Raw genomic sequence first — 17,813 nt, 5'->3', positions numbered from 1 at the left:
ACTACTTTACTAGCTGTGTGTGTTACAGTGGACAGACTGATCTCACACTACTTTACTAGCTGTGTGTGTTACAGTGGACAGACTGATCTCACACTACTTTACTAGCTGTGTGTGTTGCAGTGGACAGACTGAACTCACACTACTTTACTAGCTGTGTGTGTTGCAGTGGACAGACTGATCTCACACTACTTTACTAGCTGTGTGTTGCAGTGGACAGACTGATCTCACACTACTTTACTAGCTGTGTGTGTTGCAGTGGACAGACTGAACTCACACTACTTTACTAGCTGTGTGTGTTGCAGTGGACAGACTGAACTCACACTACTTTACTAGCTGTGTGTGTTGCAGTGGACAGACTGAACTCACACTACTTTACTAGCTGTGTGTTGCAGTGGACAGACTGATCTCACACTACTTTACTAGCTGTGTGTTGCAGTGGACAGACTGATCTCACACTACTTTACTAGCTGTGTGTGTTGCAGTGGACAGACTGATCTCACACTACTTTACTAGCTGTGTGTTGCAGTGAACAGACTGAACTCACACTACTTTACTAGCTGTGTGTGTTACAGTGGACAGACTGAACTCACACTACTTTACTAGCTGTGTGTTACAGTGGACAGACTGAACTCACACTACTTTACTAGCTGTGTGTTACAGTGGACAGACTGAACTCACACTACTTTACTAGCTGTGTGTTACAGTGGACAGACTGATCTCACACTACTTTACTAGCTGTGTGTTGCAGTGAACAGACTGATCTCACACTACTTTACTAGCTGTGTGTGTTACAGTGGACAGACTGATCTCACACTACTTTACTAGCTGTGTGTGTTACAGTGGACAGACTGATCTCACACTACTTTACTAGCTGTGTGTGTTGCAGTGGACAGACTGATCTCACACTACTTTACTAGCTGTGTGTGTTGCAGTGGACAGACTGATCTCACACTACTTTACTAGCTGTGTGTGTTACAGTGGACAGACTGAACTCACACTACTTTACTAGCTGTGTGTTACAGTGGACAGACTGAACTCACACTACTTTACTAGCTGTGTGTGTTACAGTGGACAGACTGAACTCACACTACTTTACTAGCTGTGTGTTACAGTGGACAGACTGATCTCACACTACTTTACTAGCTGTGTGTTGCAGTGGACAGACTGATCTCACACTACTTTACTAGCTGTGTGTGTTGCAGTGGACAGACTGATCTCACACTACTTTACTAGCTGTGTGTGTTGCAGTGGACAGACTGATCTCACACTACTTTACTAGCTGTGTGTGTTGCAGTGGACAGACTGAACTCACACTACTTTACTAGCTGTGTGTGTTGCAGTGGACAGACTGAACTCACACTACTTTACTAGCTGTGTGTGTTGCAGTGGACAGACTGAACTCACACTACTTTACTAGCTGTGTTTGTTGCAGTGGACAGACTGATCTCACACTACTTTACTAGCTGTGTGTGTTGCAGTGGACAGACTGATCTCACACTACTTTACTAGCTGTGTGTGTTACAGTGGACAGACTGAACTCACACTACTTTACTAGCTGTGTGTGTTGCAGTGGACAGACTGATCTCACACTACTTTACTAGCTGTGTGTGTTAGTGGACAGACTGATCTCACACTACTTTACTAGCTGTGTGTGTTACAGTGGACAGACTGATCTCACACTACTTTACTAGCTGTGTGTGTTACAGTGGACAGACTGATCTCACACTACTTTACTAGCTGTGTGTTGCAGTGAACAGACTGATCTCACACTACTTTACTAGCTGTGTGTGTTACAGTGGACAGACTGATCTCACACTACTTTACTAGCTGTGTGTGTTGCAGTGGACAGACTGAACTCACACTACTTTACTAGCTGTGTGTGTTGCAGTGGACAGACTGATCTCACACTACTTTACTAGCTGTGTGTTGCAGTGGACAGACTGATCTCACACTACTTTACTAGCTGTGTGTGTTGCAGTGGACAGACTGAACTCACACTACTTTACTAGCTGTGTGTGTTGCAGTGGACAGACTGAACTCACACTACTTTACTAGCTGTGTGTTGCAGTGGACAGACTGATCTCACACTACTTTACTAGCTGTGTGTTGCAGTGGACAGACTGATCTCACACTACTTTACTAGCTGTGTGTGTTGCAGTGGACAGACTGATCTCACACTACTTTACTAGCTGTGTGTGTTACAGTGGACAGACTGATCTCACACTACTTTACTAGCTGTGTGTGTTGCAGTGGACAGACTGATCTCACACTACTTTACTAGCTGTGTGTGTTGCAGTGGACAGACTGAACTCACACTACTTTACTAGCTGTGTGTGTTGCAGGGAAGTGGACAGACTGAACTCACACTACTTTACTAGCTGTGTGTGTTACAGTGGACAGACTGAACTCACACTACTTTACTAGCTGTGTGTGTTACAGTGGACAGACTGATCTCACACTACTTTACTAGCTGTGTGTTACAGTGGACAGACTGATCTCACACTACTTTACTAGCTGTGTGTTGCAGTGAACAGACTGATCTCACACTACTTTACTAGCTGTGTGTGTTACAGTGGACAGACTGAACTCACACTACTTTACTAGCTGTGTGTTACAGTGGACAGACTGAACTCACACTACTTTACTAGCTGTGTGTTACAGTGGACAGACTGAACTCACACTACTTTACTAGCTGTGTGTTACAGTGGACAGACTGATCTCACACTACTTTACTAGCTGTGTGTTGCAGTGAACAGACTGATCTCACACTACTTTACTAGCTGTGTGTGTTACAGTGGACAGACTGATCTCACACTACTTTACTAGCTGTGTGTGTTACAGTGGACAGACTGATCTCACACTACTTTACTAGCTGTGTGTGTTGCAGTGGACAGACTGATCTCACACTACTTTACTAGCTGTGTGTGTTGCAGTGGACAGACTGATCTCACACTACTTTACTAGCTGTGTGTGTTACAGTGGACAGACTGAACTCACACTACTTTACTAGCTGTGTGTTACAGTGGACAGACTGAACTCACACTACTTTACTAGCTGTGTGTGTTACAGTGGACAGACTGAACTCACACTACTTTACTAGCTGTGTGTTACAGTGGACAGACTGATCTCACACTACTTTACTAGCTGTGTGTTGCAGTGAACAGACTGATCTCACACTACTTTACTAGCTGTGTGTGTTACAGTGGACAGACTGAACTCACACTACTTTACTAGCTGTGTGTTACAGTGGACAGACTGATCTCACACTACTTTACTAGCTGTGTGTGTTGCAGTGGACAGACTGATCTCACACTACTTTACTAGCTGTGTGTGTTGCAGTGGACAGACTGATCTCACACTACTTTACTAGCTGTGTGTGTTACAGTGGACAGACTGAATTTACACTACTTTACTAGCTGTGTGTGTTGCAGTGGACAGACTGATCTCACACTACTTTACTAGCTGTGTGTGTTGCAGTGGACAGACTGATCTCACACTACTTTACTAGCTGTGTGTGTTACAGTGGACAGACTGAACTCACACTACTTTACTAGCTGTGTGTGTTACAGTGGACAGACTGAACTCACACTACTTTACTAGCTGTGTGTGTTGCAGTGAAGTGGACAGACTTAACTCACACTACTTTACTAGCTGTGTGTGTTGCAGTGGACAGACTGAACTCACACTACTTTACTAGCTGTGTTTGTTGCAGTGGACAGACTGATCTCACACTACTTTACTAGCTGTGTGTGTTGCAGTGGACAGACTGATCTCACACTACTTTACTAGCTGTGTGTGTTACAGTGGACAGACTGAACTCACACTACTTTACTAGCTGTGTGTGTTGCAGTGGACAGACTGATCTCACACTACTTTACTAGCTGTGTGTGTTAGTGGACAGACTGATCTCACACTACTTTACTAGCTGTGTGTGTTACAGTGGACAGACTGATCTCACACTACTTTACTAGCTGTGTGTGTTACAGTGGACAGACTGATCTCACACTACTTTACTAGCTGTGTGTTGCAGTGAACAGACTGATCTCACACTACTTTACTAGCTGTGTGTGTTACAGTGGACAGACTGATCTCACACTACTTTACTAGCTGTGTGTGTTGCAGTGGACAGACTGAACTCACACTACTTTACTAGCTGTGTGTGTTGCAGTGGACAGACTGATCTCACACTACTTTACTAGCTGTGTGTTGCAGTGGACAGACTGATCTCACACTACTTTACTAGCTGTGTGTGTTGCAGTGGACAGACTGAACTCACACTACTTTACTAGCTGTGTGTGTTGCAGTGGACAGACTGAACTCACACTACTTTACTAGCTGTGTGTTGCAGTGGACAGACTGATCTCACACTACTTTACTAGCTGTGTGTTGCAGTGGACAGACTGATCTCACACTACTTTACTAGCTGTGTGTGTTGCAGTGGACAGACTGATCTCACACTACTTTACTAGCTGTGTGTGTTACAGTGGACAGACTGATCTCACACTACTTTACTAGCTGTGTGTGTTGCAGTGGACAGACTGATCTCACACTACTTTACTAGCTGTGTGTGTTACAGTGGACAGACTGATCTCACACTACTTTACTAGCTGTGTGTGTTGCAGTGGACAGACTGATCTCACACTACTTTACTAGCTGTGTGTGTTGCAGTGGACAGACTGATCTCACACTACTTTACTAGCTGTGTGTGTTGCAGTGGACAGACTGAACTCACACTACTTTACTAGCTGTGTGTGTTGCAGGGAAGTGGACAGACTGAACTCACACTACTTTACTAGCTGTGTGTGTTACAGTGGACAGACTGATCTCACACTACTTTACTAGCTGTGTGTTACAGTGGACAGACTGATCTCACACTACTTTACTAGCTGTGTGTTGCAGTGAACAGACTGATCTCACACTACTTTACTAGCTGTGTGTGTTACAGTGGACAGACTGAACTCACACTACTTTACTAGCTGTGTGTGTTGCAGTGGACAGACTGATCTCACACTACTTTACTAGCTGTGTGTGTTACAGTGGACAGACTGATCTCACACTACTTTACTAGCTGTGTGTGTTGCAGTGGACAGACTGATCTCACACTACTTTACTAGCTGTGTGTTTTACAGTGGACAGACTGATCTCACACTACTTTACTAGCTGTGTGTGTTACAGTGGACAGACTGATCTCACACTACTTTACTAGCTGTGTGTGTTGCAGTGGACATACTGATCTCACACTACTTTACTAGCTGTGTGTGTTAGTGGACAGACTGATCTCACACTACTTTACTAGCTGTGTGTGTTACAGTGGACAGACTGATCTCACACTACTTTACTAGCTGTGTGTGTTACAGTGGACAGACTGATCTCACACTACTTTACTAGCTGTGTGTTGCAGTGGACAGACTGATCTCACACTACTTTACTAGCTGTGTGTGTTGCAGTGGACAGACTGAACTCACACTACTTTACTAGCTGTGTGTGTTGCAGTGGACAGACTGAACTCACACTACTTTACTAGCTGTGTGTGTTGCAGTGGACAGACTGAACTCACACTACTTTACTAGCTGTGTGTGTTGCAGTGGACAGACTGAACTCACACTACTTTACTAGCTGTGTGTTGCAGTGGACAGACTGATCTCACACTACTTTACTAGCTGTGTGTGTTACAGTGGACAGACTGATCTCACACTACTTTACTAGCTGTGTGTGTTACAGTGGACAGACTGAACTCACACTACTTTACTAGCTGTGTGTGTTACAGTGGACAGACTGATCTCACACTACTTTACTAGCTGTGTGTGTTACAGTGGACAGACTGATCTCACACTACTTTACTAGCTGTGTGTGTTGCAGTGGACAGACTGAACTCACACTACTTTACTAGCTGTGTGTGTTGCAGTGGACAGACTGATCTCACACTACTTTACTAGCTGTGTGTTGCAGTGGACAGACTGATCTCACACTACTTTACTAGCTGTGTGTGTTGCAGTGGACAGACTGAACTCACACTACTTTACTAGCTGTGTGTGTTGCAGTGGACAGACTGAACTCACACTACTTTACTAGCTGTGTGTTGCAGTGGACAGACTGATCTCACACTACTTTACTAGCTGTGTGTTGCAGTGGACAGACTGATCTCACACTACTTTACTAGCTGTGTGTGTTGCAGTGGACAGACTGATCTCACACTACTTTACTAGCTGTGTGTGTTACAGTGGACAGACTGATCTCACACTACTTTACTAGCTGTGTGTGTTGCAGTGGACAGACTGATCTCACACTACTTTACTAGCTGTGTGTGTTGCAATGGACAGACTGATCTCACACTACTTTACTAGCTGTGTGTTGCAGTGGACAGACTGATCTCACACTACTTTACTAGCTGTGTGTGTTGCAGTGGACAGACTGATCTCACACTACTTTACTAGCTGTGTGTGTTGCAGTGGACAGACTGAACTCACACTACTTTACTAGCTGTGTGTGTTGCAGGGAAGTGGACAGACTGAACTCACACTACTTTACTAGCTGTGTGTGTTACAGTGGACAGACTGAACTCACACTACTTTACTAGCTGTGTGTTACAGTGGACAGACTGATCTCACACTACTTTACTAGCTGTGTGTTGCAGTGAACAGACTGAACTCACACTACTTTACTAGCTGTGTGTGTTACAGTGGACAGACTGAACTCACACTACTTTACTAGCTGTGTGTGTTACAGTGGACAGACTGAACTCACACTACTTTACTAGCTGTGTGTTACAGTGGACAGACTGAACTCACACTACTTTACTAGCTGTGTGTTACAGTGGACAGACTGAACTCACACTACTTTACTAGCTGTGTGTTACAGTGGACAGACTGATCTCACACTACTTTACTAGCTGTGTGTTGCAGTGAACAGACTGATCTCACACTACTTTACTAGCTGTGTGTGTTACAGTGGACAGACTGATCTCACACTACTTTACTAGCTGTGTGTGTTACAGTGGACAGACTGATCTCACACTACTTTACTAGCTGTGTGTGTTGCAGTGGACAGACTGATCTCACACTACTTTACTAGCTGTGTGTGTTGCAGTGGACAGACTGATCTCACACTACTTTACTAGCTGTGTGTGTTACAGTGGACAGACTGAACTCACACTACTTTACTAGCTGTGTGTTACAGTGGACAGACTGAACTCACACTACTTTACTAGCTGTGTGTGTTACAGTGGACAGACTGAACTCACACTACTTTACTAGCTGTGTGTTACAGTGGACAGACTGATCTCACACTACTTTACTAGCTGTGTGTTGCAGTGAACAGACTGATCTCACACTACTTTACTAGCTGTGTGTGTTACAGTGGACAGACTGATCTCACACTACTTTACTAGCTGTGTGTGTTACAGTGGACAGACTGATCTCACACTACTTTACTAGCTGTGTGTTGCAGTGGACAGACTGATCTCACACTACTTTACTAGCTGTGTGTGTTACAGTGGACAGACTGAATTTACACTACTTTACTAGCTGTGTGTTGCAGTGGACAGACTGATCTCACACTACTTTACTAGCTGTGTGTGTTGCAGTGGACAGACTGATCTCACACTACTTTACTAGCTGTGTGTGTTACAGTGGACAGACTGAACTCACACTACTTTACTAGCTGTGTGTGTTACAGTGAAGTGGACAGACTTAACTCACACTACTTTACTAGCTGTGTGTGTTGCAGTGGACAGACTGAACTCACACTACTTTACTAGCTGTGTTTGTTGCAGTGGACAGACTGATCTCACACTACTTTACTAGCTGTGTGTGTTGCAGTGGACAGACTGATCTCACACTACTTTACTAGCTGTGTGTGTTACAGTGGACAGACTGAACTCACACTACTTTACTAGCTGTGTGTGTTGCAGTGGACAGACTGATCTCACACTACTTTACTAGCTGTGTGTGTTGCAGTGGACAGACTGATCTCACACTACTTTACTAGCTGTGTGTTGCAGTGGACAGACTGATCTCACACTACTTTACTAGCTGTGTGTGTTACAGTGGACAGACTGATCTCACACTACTTTACTAGCTGTGTGTTACAGTGGACAGACTGAACTCACACTACTTTACTAGCTGTGTGTTACAGTGGACAGACTGAACTCACACTACTTTACTAGCTGTGTGTTACAGTGGACAGACTGATCTCACACTACTTTACTAGCTGTGTGTTACAGTGGACAGACTGATCTCACACTACTTTACTAGCTGTGTGTTGCAGTGAACAGACTGATCTCACACTACTTTACTAGCTGTGTGTGTTGCAGTGGACAGACTGATCTCACACTACTTTACTAGCTGTGTGTGTTGCAGTGAAGTGGATGGGAACCCCGACTACGACAACCTGGACATCGTCAACAGAGATGCAGAGGAGAAGTACTTCGATGAGGATGATGAAGAGGAGGAGGAGGAGGAGGAGGAAGAGGAGGACATGACTATAGTTATGTCATGACAGCAGCTGTCATTGGACTGTAAATATGATAACTTCTGTAATAACTAAACTATGTCACGTTTCTGCTCTTTGTTTTCATCACATTCATTTAATATTCAGTTTGTATGGATAGCAATAAATCATGTTTACGTACGTCGTTAGTCAGTTTAATTATTTCCTAGTTTTTGTTTGGACAGTAAGACTCCACACCCTGCTGACAACACTGGCCGCTGAAATTGTTAGTCAGAGAGCTGATTGTAACTGAGTCAGAGAGCTGATTGTAACTGAGTCAGCAACTCAATGAGGCAGAGAGCTGATTGTAACTGAGTCAGAGAGCTGATTGTAACTGAGATAGCAACTCAATGAGGCAGAGAGCTGATTGTAACTGAGTCAGCAACTCAATGAGGCAGAGAGCTGATTGTAACTGAGTCAGCAACTCAATGAGTCAGAGAGCTGATTGTAACTGAGGCAGAGAGCTGATTGTAACTGAGTCAGCAACTCAATGAGGTAGAGAGCTGATTGTAACTGAGTCAGCAACTCAATGAGGCAGAGAGCTGATTGTAACTGAGTCAGCAACTCAACGAGGCAGAGAGCTGATTGTAACTGAGTCAGCAACTCAACGAGGCAGAGAGCTGATTGTAACTGAGTCAGCAACTCAACGAGTCAGAGAGCTGATTGTAACTGAGGCAGAGAGCTGATTGTAACTGAGTCAGCAACTCAATGAGGCAGAGAGCTGATTGTAACTGAGTCAGCAACTCAATGAGGCAGAGAGCTGATTGTAACTGAGTCAGCAACTCAATGAAGAGGTAGTATTTGTAGTATTTGAAAGGGCTGAAAACAGGTAGAAAACAGGCGATTTTTTTCCGTTCCATTTCCAGCTAATGGGGATTCCATAATAAACCCCAGGAAGAGTAGCTGCTGCCTTGGCAGGAACTAATGGGGATCCATAATAAACCCCAGGAAGAGTAGCTGCTGCCTTGGCAGGGGGGGGTCCATAATAAACCCCAGGAAGAGTAGCTGCTGCCTTGGCAGGAACTAATGGGGATCCATAATAAACCCCAGGAAGAGTAGCTGCTGCCTTGGCAGGGGGGTCAATAATAAACCCCAGGAAGAGTAGCTGCTGCCTTGGCAGGAACTAATGGGGATCCATAATAAACCCCAGGAAGAGTAGCTGCTGCCTTGGCAACAGCTAATGGGGATCCATAATAAACCCCAGGAAAAGTAGCTGCTGCCTTGGCAACAGCTAATGGGGATCCATAATAAACCCCAGGAAAAGTAGCTGCTGCCTTGGCAACAGCTAATGGGGATCCATAATAAACCCCAGGAAGAGTAGCTGCTGCCTTGGCAGGAACTAATGGGGATCCATAATAAACCCCAGGAAGAGTAGCTGCTGCCTTGGCAGGAACTAATGGGGATCCATAATAAACCCCAGGAAGAGTAGCTGCTGCCTTGGCAGGAACTTATGGGGATCCATAATAAACCCCAGGAAGAGTAGCTGCTGCCTTGGACAGGAACTAATGGGGATCCATAATAAACCCCAGGAAGAGTAGCTGCTGCCTTGGCAGAAACTAATGGGGATCCATAATAAACCCCAGGAAGAGTAGCTGCTGCCTTGGCAGGGGGGGTCCATAATAAACCCCAGGAAGAGTAGCTGCTGCCTTGGACAGGAACTAATGGGGATCCATAATAAACCCCAGGAAGAGTAGCTGCTGCCTTGGCAGGAACTAATGGGGATCCATAATAAACCCCAGGAAGAGAAGCTGCTGCCTTGGCAACAGCTAATGGGGATCCATAATAAACCCCAGGAAAAGTAGCTGCTGCCTTGGCAACAGCTAATGGGGATCCATAATAAACCCCAGGAAGAGTAGCTGCTGCCTTGGCAGGAACTAATGGGGATCCATAATAAACCCCAGGAAGAGTAGCTGCTGCCTTGGCAGGAACTAATGGGGATCCATAATAAACCCCAGGAAGAGTAGCTGCTGCCTTGGCAGGGGGGGGTCCATAATAAACCCCAGGAAGAGTAGCTGCTGCCTTGGCAACAGCTAATGGGGATCCATAATAAACCCCAGGAAGAGTAGCTGCTGCCTTGGCAACACCTAATGGGGATCCATAATAAACCCCAGGAAGAGTAGCTGCTGCCTTGGCAGGAACTAATGGGGATCCATAATAAACCCCAGGAAGAGTAGCTGCTGCCTTGGCAGGAACTAATGGGGATCCATAATAAACCCCAGGAAGAGTAGCTGCTGCCTTGGCAGGAACTAATGGGGATCCATAATAAACCCCAGGAAGAGTAGCTGCTGCCTTGGCAGGGGGGGGGTCCATAATAAACCCCAGGAAGAGTAGCTGCTGCCTTGGCAACAGCTAATGGGGATCCATAATAAACCCCAGGAAGAGTAGCTGCTGCCTTGGCAGGAACTAATGGGGATCCATAATAAACCCCAGGAAGAGTAGGCGCTGCCTTGGCAGGAACTAATGGGGATCCATAATAAACCCCAGGAAGAGTAGCTGCTGCCTTGGCAGGAACTAATGGGGATCCATAATAAACCCCAGGAAGAGTAGCTGCTGCCTTGACAGGAACTAATGGGGATCCATAATAAACCCCAGGAAGAGTAGCCGCTGCCTTGGCAGGAACTAATGGGGATCCATAATAAACCCCCAGGAAGAGTAGCTGCTGCCTTGGCAGGAACTAATGGGGATCCATAATAAACCCCAGGAAGAGTAGCCGCTGCCTTGGCAGAAACTAATGGGGACCCATAATAAACCCCAGGAAGAGTAGCCGCTGCCTTGGCAGGAACTAATGGGGATCCATAATAAACCCCAGGAAGAGTAGCCGCTGCCTTGGCAGGAACTAATGGGGATCCATAATAAACCCCAGGAAGAGTAGCTGCTGCCTTGGCAGGAACTAATGGGGATCCATAATAAACCCCAGGAAGAGTAGGCGCTGCCTTGGCAGGAACTAATGGGGATCCATAATAAACCCCAGGAAGGATAGCTGCTGCCTTGGCAACAGCTAATGGGGATCCATATTAAATACAAATCAGCATCCAGGATCCAAACTACCTGGTTTATAATTAAGCAATAAGGCCTGAGGAGGTGTGGTATAAGGCCAATATACCACGGCTACGGTCGCGTAACGTGGAATGCCTGGATACAGCCCTTAACCGTGGCAACTCCAGCCACTTTAATAATGGGAATTGATGGAAATGTATGTAAAAATTTATCACTAGCCACTTTAAACAATGCCACTTAATATAATGTTTACATACCCTACATTACTCATCTCATATGTATATACTGTACTCTATACCATCTACTGCATCTTGCCTATGCCGTTCTGTACCATCACTCATTCATATATCTTTATGTACATATTCTTTATCCCTTTACACTTTTGTGTATAAGGTAGTAGTTGTGGAATTGTTAGGTTAGATTACTTGTTGGTTATTACTGCATTGTCGGAACTAGAAGCACAAGCATTTCGCTACACTCGCATTAACATCTGCTAACCATGTGTATGTGACTAATAAAATTTGATTTGAAACTGCCTGCCCTCCAGGACACCTACAGCACCCGATGTCACAGGAAGGCCAAAAGATCATCAAGGGCAACAACCACCCGAGCCACTGCCTGTTCACCCCGCTATCATCCAGAAGGCGAGGTCAGTACAGGTGCATCCTCACCACCCGAGCCACTGCCTGTTCACCCCGCTATCATCCAGAAGGCGAGGTCAGTACAGGTGCATCCTCACCACCCGAGCCACTGCCTGTTCACCCCGCTATCATCCAGAAGGCGAGGTCAGTACAGGTGCATCCTCACCACCCGAGCCACTGCCTGTTCACCCCGCTATCATCCAGAAGGCGAGGTCAGTACAGGTGCATCCTCACCACCCGAGCCACTGCCTGTTCACCCCGCTATCATCCAGAAGGCGAGGTCAGTACAGGTGCATCCTCACCACCCGAGCCACTGCCTGTTCACCCCGCTATCATCCAGAAGGCGAGGTCAGTACAGGTGCATCCTCACCACCCGAGCCACTGCCTGTTCACCCCGCTACCATCCAGAAGGCGAGGTCAGTACAGGTGCATCCTCACCACCCGAGCCACTGCCTGTTCACCCCGCTACCATCCAGAAGGTGAGGTCAGTACAGGTGCATCAAAGCAGGGACCGAGAGACTGCTTCTATCTCAAGGCCATCAGACTGTTAAATAGCCATCACTAGCACATTAGAGACTGCTGCCCTATTTACATAGACTTGGAATCACTGGCCACTTTAATAATGTTTACATATGTTGTATTACTCATCTCATATGTATATACTGTATTCTATACTATTCTACTGTATCTTAGTCTATGGATTACTCATCTCATATGTATATACTGTATTCTATCCTATTCTACTGTATCTTAGTCTATGCATTACTCATCTCATATGTATATACTGTATTCTATACTATTCTACTGTATCTTAGTCTATGTATTACTCATCTCATATGTATATACTGTATTCTATCCTATTCTACTGTATCTTAGTCTATGTATTACTCATCTCATATGTATATACTGTATTCTATCCTACTGTATCTTAGTCTATGTATTACTCATCTCATATGTATATACTGTATTCTATCCTACTGTATCTTAGTCTATGTATTACTCATCTCATATGTATATACTGTATTCTATCCTACTGTATCTAAGGCTGTGACCCTCTAACGTTGCTCACCCGATATGTATATATTTTTAATTCCATTCCTTTACTTTAGAATTGTGTGTATTGTTAGATATTACTGCACTGTTAGAGCTTGAAACACAAGCTACACCCGCAATAACATCTGCTAAACACGTGTATGTGACAAATACCATTTGATTTGATTTTTAAAAAAACGAGAATAAAACGGCAATAGCACTGTTTGTCCGTTTTGAGAGGCCGTAGACAAAATAGTCAAGATAACTCAAGAATTTTTTTTTTATTTTTTTTTTATTTCACCTTTATTTAACCAGGTAGGCAAATTGAGAACACGTTCTCATTTACAATTGCGACCTGGCCAAGATAAAGCAAAGCAGTGTGACACATACAACAACACATAGTTACACATGGAGTAAAACAAACATACAGTCAATAATACAGTGAAAAATAAGTCTATATACAATGTGAGCAAGTGAGGTGAGATAAAGGAGGTGAAGGCAAACAAAATATATAAAATATATATATAAATAAATAAAAATATAAAAAGACCATGGTGGCGAAGTAAATACAATATAGCAAGTTAAAAAAAACACTGGAATGTTTGGTTTGCAGTGGAAGAAAGTGTAAAGTAGAGATAGAAATAATGGGGTGCAAAGGAGCAAAATAAATAAATAAATACAGTATGTAAAGAGGTAGTTGTTTGGGCTAAATTATAGATGGGCTATGTACAGGTGCAGTAATCTATGAGCTGCTCTGACAGCTGGTGCTTAAAGCTAGTGAGGGAGATAAGTGTTTCCAGTTTCAGAGATTTTTGTAGTTCGTTCCAGTCATTGGCAGCAGAGAACTGGAAGGAGAGGCGGCCAAAGGAAGAATTGGTTTTGGGGGTGACCAGAGAGATATACCTGCTGGAGCGCGTGCTACAGGTAGGTGCTGCTATGGTGACCAGCGAGCTGAGATAAGGGGGGACTTTACCTAGCAGGGTCTTGTAGATGACCTGGAGCCAGTGGGTTTGGCGACGAGTATGAAGCGAGGGCCAGCCAACGAGAGTGTACAGGTCGCAGTGGTGGGTAGTATATGGGGCTTTGGTGACAAAACGGATGGCACTGTGATAGACTGCATCCAATTTATTGAGTAGGGTTTTGGAGGCTATTTTGTAAATGACATCACCGAAGTCGAGGATTGGTAGGATGGTCAGTTTTACAAGGGTATGTTTGGCAGCATGAGTGAAGGATGCTTTGTTGCGGAATAGGAAGCCAATTCTAGATTTAACTTTGGATTGGAGATGTTTGATGTGAGTCTGGAAGGAGAGTTTACAGTCTAACCAGACACCTAGGTATTTGTAGTTGTGTAACAGTATAACTTTAAACCGTCCCCTCGCCCCAACACGGGCGCGAACCAGGGACCCTCTGCACACATCAACAACTGACACCCACGAAGCGTCGTTACCCATCGCTCCACAAAAGCCACGGCCCTTGCAGAGCAAGGGGCAACACTACATATTGGTTTCAGAGCAAGTGACGTAACTGATTGAAATGCTACTAGCGCGTACCCGCTAACTAGCTAGCCATTTCACATCCGTTACAGTTGTCCACATATTCTAAGTCAGAGCCGTCCAGAGTAGTGATGTTGGACAGGCGGGCAGGTGCAGGCAGCGATCGGTTGAAGAGCATGCATTTAGTTTTACTTGTATTTAAGAGCAATTGGAGGCCACGGAAGGAGAGCTGTACAGCATTGAAGCTCGCCTGGAGGGTTGTTAACACAGTGTCAAAAGAAGGGCCAGAAGTATACAGAATAGTGTCGTCTGCGTAGAGGTGGATCAGAGAATCACCAGCAGCAAGAGTGACATCATTGATGTATACAGAGAAGAGAGTCGGTCCAAGAATTGAACCCTGTGGCACCCCCATAGAGACTGCCAGAGGCCCGGACAACAACCCCTCCGATTTGACACACTGAACTCGATCAGAGAAGTAGTTGGTGAACCAGGCGAGGCAATCATTAGAGAAACCAAGGCTGTCGAGTCTGCCGATGAGGTGATTGACAGAGTCAAAAGCCTTGGCCAGGTCAATGAATACGGCTGCACAGTACTGTTTCCTATCGATGGCGGTTAAGATATCGTTTATGACCTTGAGCGTGGCTGATAATCTAATCTGTCATTAATTTTGACATTTTTGCCTTAGAGATCTTATTTGCGCAATTTTACATCTAACTAAGATATTTGGTATTTTAAAATAAAACATTTGCATTGAAACAAGTCGTCTCGTTGAATTACAGACTTTATTGAAGAATCCAACTGTTGACCAATCACCGACGAAGGGGCTTCGGCTCCGCACTTTGGTTTGCCTGTAGAGTAATGTGTGCCCGAACAGCCGGAAAACTCACCGAAGTCCAAAACGACACAAAATGTCTTCATAATATAGGCACGAACTCTACCGGCTGGGTAACACGTGGACGCCTTAACCCTAACAAATACATTTTTAAAAATTAACCCCTAATCTAGCTAACGTTAGCCAGCTAGCTAATATTAGCCACAACAAATTGGAATTCGTAACATATGAAATGGATGATGGACACCCACAAATTAATACATACCATACTAAATGTAATGCTTCTCGGATTGACATTAAAAAATAATCTGAAATGTTCTGAGTCACTGAGACAGGCAATGTGGAGATGTCAGAGGACCCGCCTGTGCAATGAACGCCAAATGCCTCGTCGAGGGATAGGCGAAGCACACCTACCATTGAATGCAGACAAACCCGTGAACAGTCTATCCTTATAGCGTATACACCAGTAAATCTCAGCATTGGCGAGTGACTTTAGGACTTCCGTCTCATCACACAAACAGACGCTACCTGCTTCTTTTAACCAACAGCCGCTGTTTAGCCACCCAGCTACTTCCTAACGTCTACGATTCAGCCTGAAAACCAAATATAACTCCGTTTGTGCCTTTTTTAAAAACTACCATGGAATCAACATCTAACAACTACGAGCGGAACTGTGTTCTGTGTTGTCAGGAGCTCGACATCTTCGCCCTGGGAAAATGCGACCACCCGGTGTGCTACCGCTGCTCGACCAAAATGAGGGTGCTGTGTAACCAGAAGTACTGCGCCGTCTGCCGGGAGGAGCTCGACAAGGTACGCCGTCCCCGACTACTCCTACAGCGGGGATGCGCTGTGACAGTGTAGGCCGTGTTATCTGGTCAGCTTGCTAGCCGGCTACGTTTCTATTATCTCTCACTGATATCTTATCTAACTAGTTAAGTTAGTCATCGGTTTTTATTTAGTTATAGTTATTCGTGAAAGTCAAGACATATTTGTAGTTTGTAAGTGGTAATAGGCAGGCACTAGCTAACCCCCCCCCCACACACACAGTTAAATGACCTAGCTAGCTAACGTAATGACTAACGTTTTGTTATCACAAATAGAACAATGAGTTTAGTTCTAAAACAAATCTTTGGTGTTATTGTCACCAGGTAAGTAGTTTGTATTTATGTAGGTAACTAATAAGTATGTAACCGTTGCTATAAGGCCATGTAAGGTTACGTCTTATGAGAGAGAGCTGTCAGGCTTCATGATGGGTGGTGGTTATGTAATGGTTTGTCATTTACTACCGGCGACGGGACAGTCACCCCCCCGTACCATGGACCTAGCCACAGATTATACATTATATTGACCAGGGCCCGGTTTCCCGAAGCGATGGCATTTTGGTTGGAGTGTTTTAACTATCCTATCCATCTTTACTACAACGGCCGATGATGTAACATGCGTTTCCCAAAACACCACGCAGAAACAGCGGTCTGATAGATCGGAAGAAAGGGATCACTGCTCTAGGATACGTTTTCTCCATTCAAATAATACCTTAACATTACAATTATTTCACTGCTGACGACGGATCAGCTCCTAGAGAGACATTAGGCCTACCACCTGCTACGGCTGCAAATATTGAGGCGGTTTATTCTAATGCTTACTCAATAAAAATGCACTAAATCACAGATTTGGCACGTCATTGCTCGCATGTTAGGTTACACATGATATATTTTTGACAAATTACAGACAGTTGTGAAAAGTACAAGTAGCAAAATAGAAGTCAAAATTGATTGAACATGAAATGTATTTCAATATGCTTGAAATGGGCCTATAGCCTAATGTTTACATTTTAATGCATTCATCTCATTGTTTCATTTTAAATATCTTTTCAAACTTCACATCAATTGCAAAGACATTGACAACTACTGTATTCGTAGTCGACTTTGTTCTGAAGTTATCGGCGTTCACAGAGAGACTGATAAGCCATGTGATTCTATGTTTATCTCTGTTAGCAAGTCAGTCATTTCCAAGTTTCCTAGTTCTGAGGCAGGCGTTACGCCTCGTTTACATCGTGAAGAACACTACATGACCAAAAGTATGTGGACACCAGCTCATCGAACATCTCATTCCAAAATCATGGGCATTAATATGGAGTTGGTCCCCCCTTTGCTGCTATAACAGTTTCCACTGCTCCAGAGTCCAATGGCGACAAGCTTTACACCACTCTGGCCGAAGCTTGGCATTGCGCATGGTGATCTTAGGCTTGTGTGTGGCAGCTCGGCCACGGAAACCCATTTTCATGAAGCTTCCAACGATGTTGCTTCCAGAGGCAGTTTGGAACCCGGTAGG

At 44.6% G+C, this 17,813-nt stretch overlaps 2 protein-coding genes across 4 annotated transcripts in view; both read left to right on the top strand.

Moving 5' to 3' along the window:
* LOC129832332 (coiled-coil domain-containing protein 97-like) overlaps positions 1 to 8,628 on the top strand; it is a 32,271-nt gene extending 23,643 nt beyond the window's left edge. Inside the window, exon 6 of the mRNA XM_055896326.1 lies at positions 8,358 to 8,628. Within this exon, the coding sequence (XP_055752301.1) occupies positions 8,358 to 8,496 (139 nt within the window). The 3' untranslated portion in view covers positions 8,497 to 8,628. The remainder of the gene's footprint in view (positions 1 to 8,357) is intronic.
* Positions 8,629 to 15,983: 7,355 nt separating this feature from the next.
* The window catches only part of LOC129832312 (E3 ubiquitin-protein ligase ZNF598-like), a 28,676-nt gene continuing 26,846 nt past the window's right edge, over positions 15,984 to 17,813 (top strand). For 2 of the 3 annotated variants that reach the window (XM_055896295.1, XM_055896286.1), the window contains exon 1: positions 15,985 to 16,292. In XM_055896295.1, coding sequence (XP_055752270.1) covers positions 16,122 to 16,292 — 171 coding nt within the window. In that variant the 5' untranslated portion in view covers positions 15,985 to 16,121. Of the gene's footprint in view, positions 16,293 to 17,813 lie in introns of all 3 variants that reach the window. The other variant, XM_055896305.1, reaches the window with a different exon arrangement.

This window comes from Salvelinus fontinalis, chromosome 2 (genome assembly GCF_029448725.1).
Source record: "Salvelinus fontinalis isolate EN_2023a chromosome 2, ASM2944872v1, whole genome shotgun sequence".
Taxonomy (NCBI): Eukaryota; Metazoa; Chordata; class Actinopteri; order Salmoniformes; family Salmonidae; genus Salvelinus; species Salvelinus fontinalis.
This window is presented reverse-complemented; position numbering and strand designations above follow the sequence as displayed.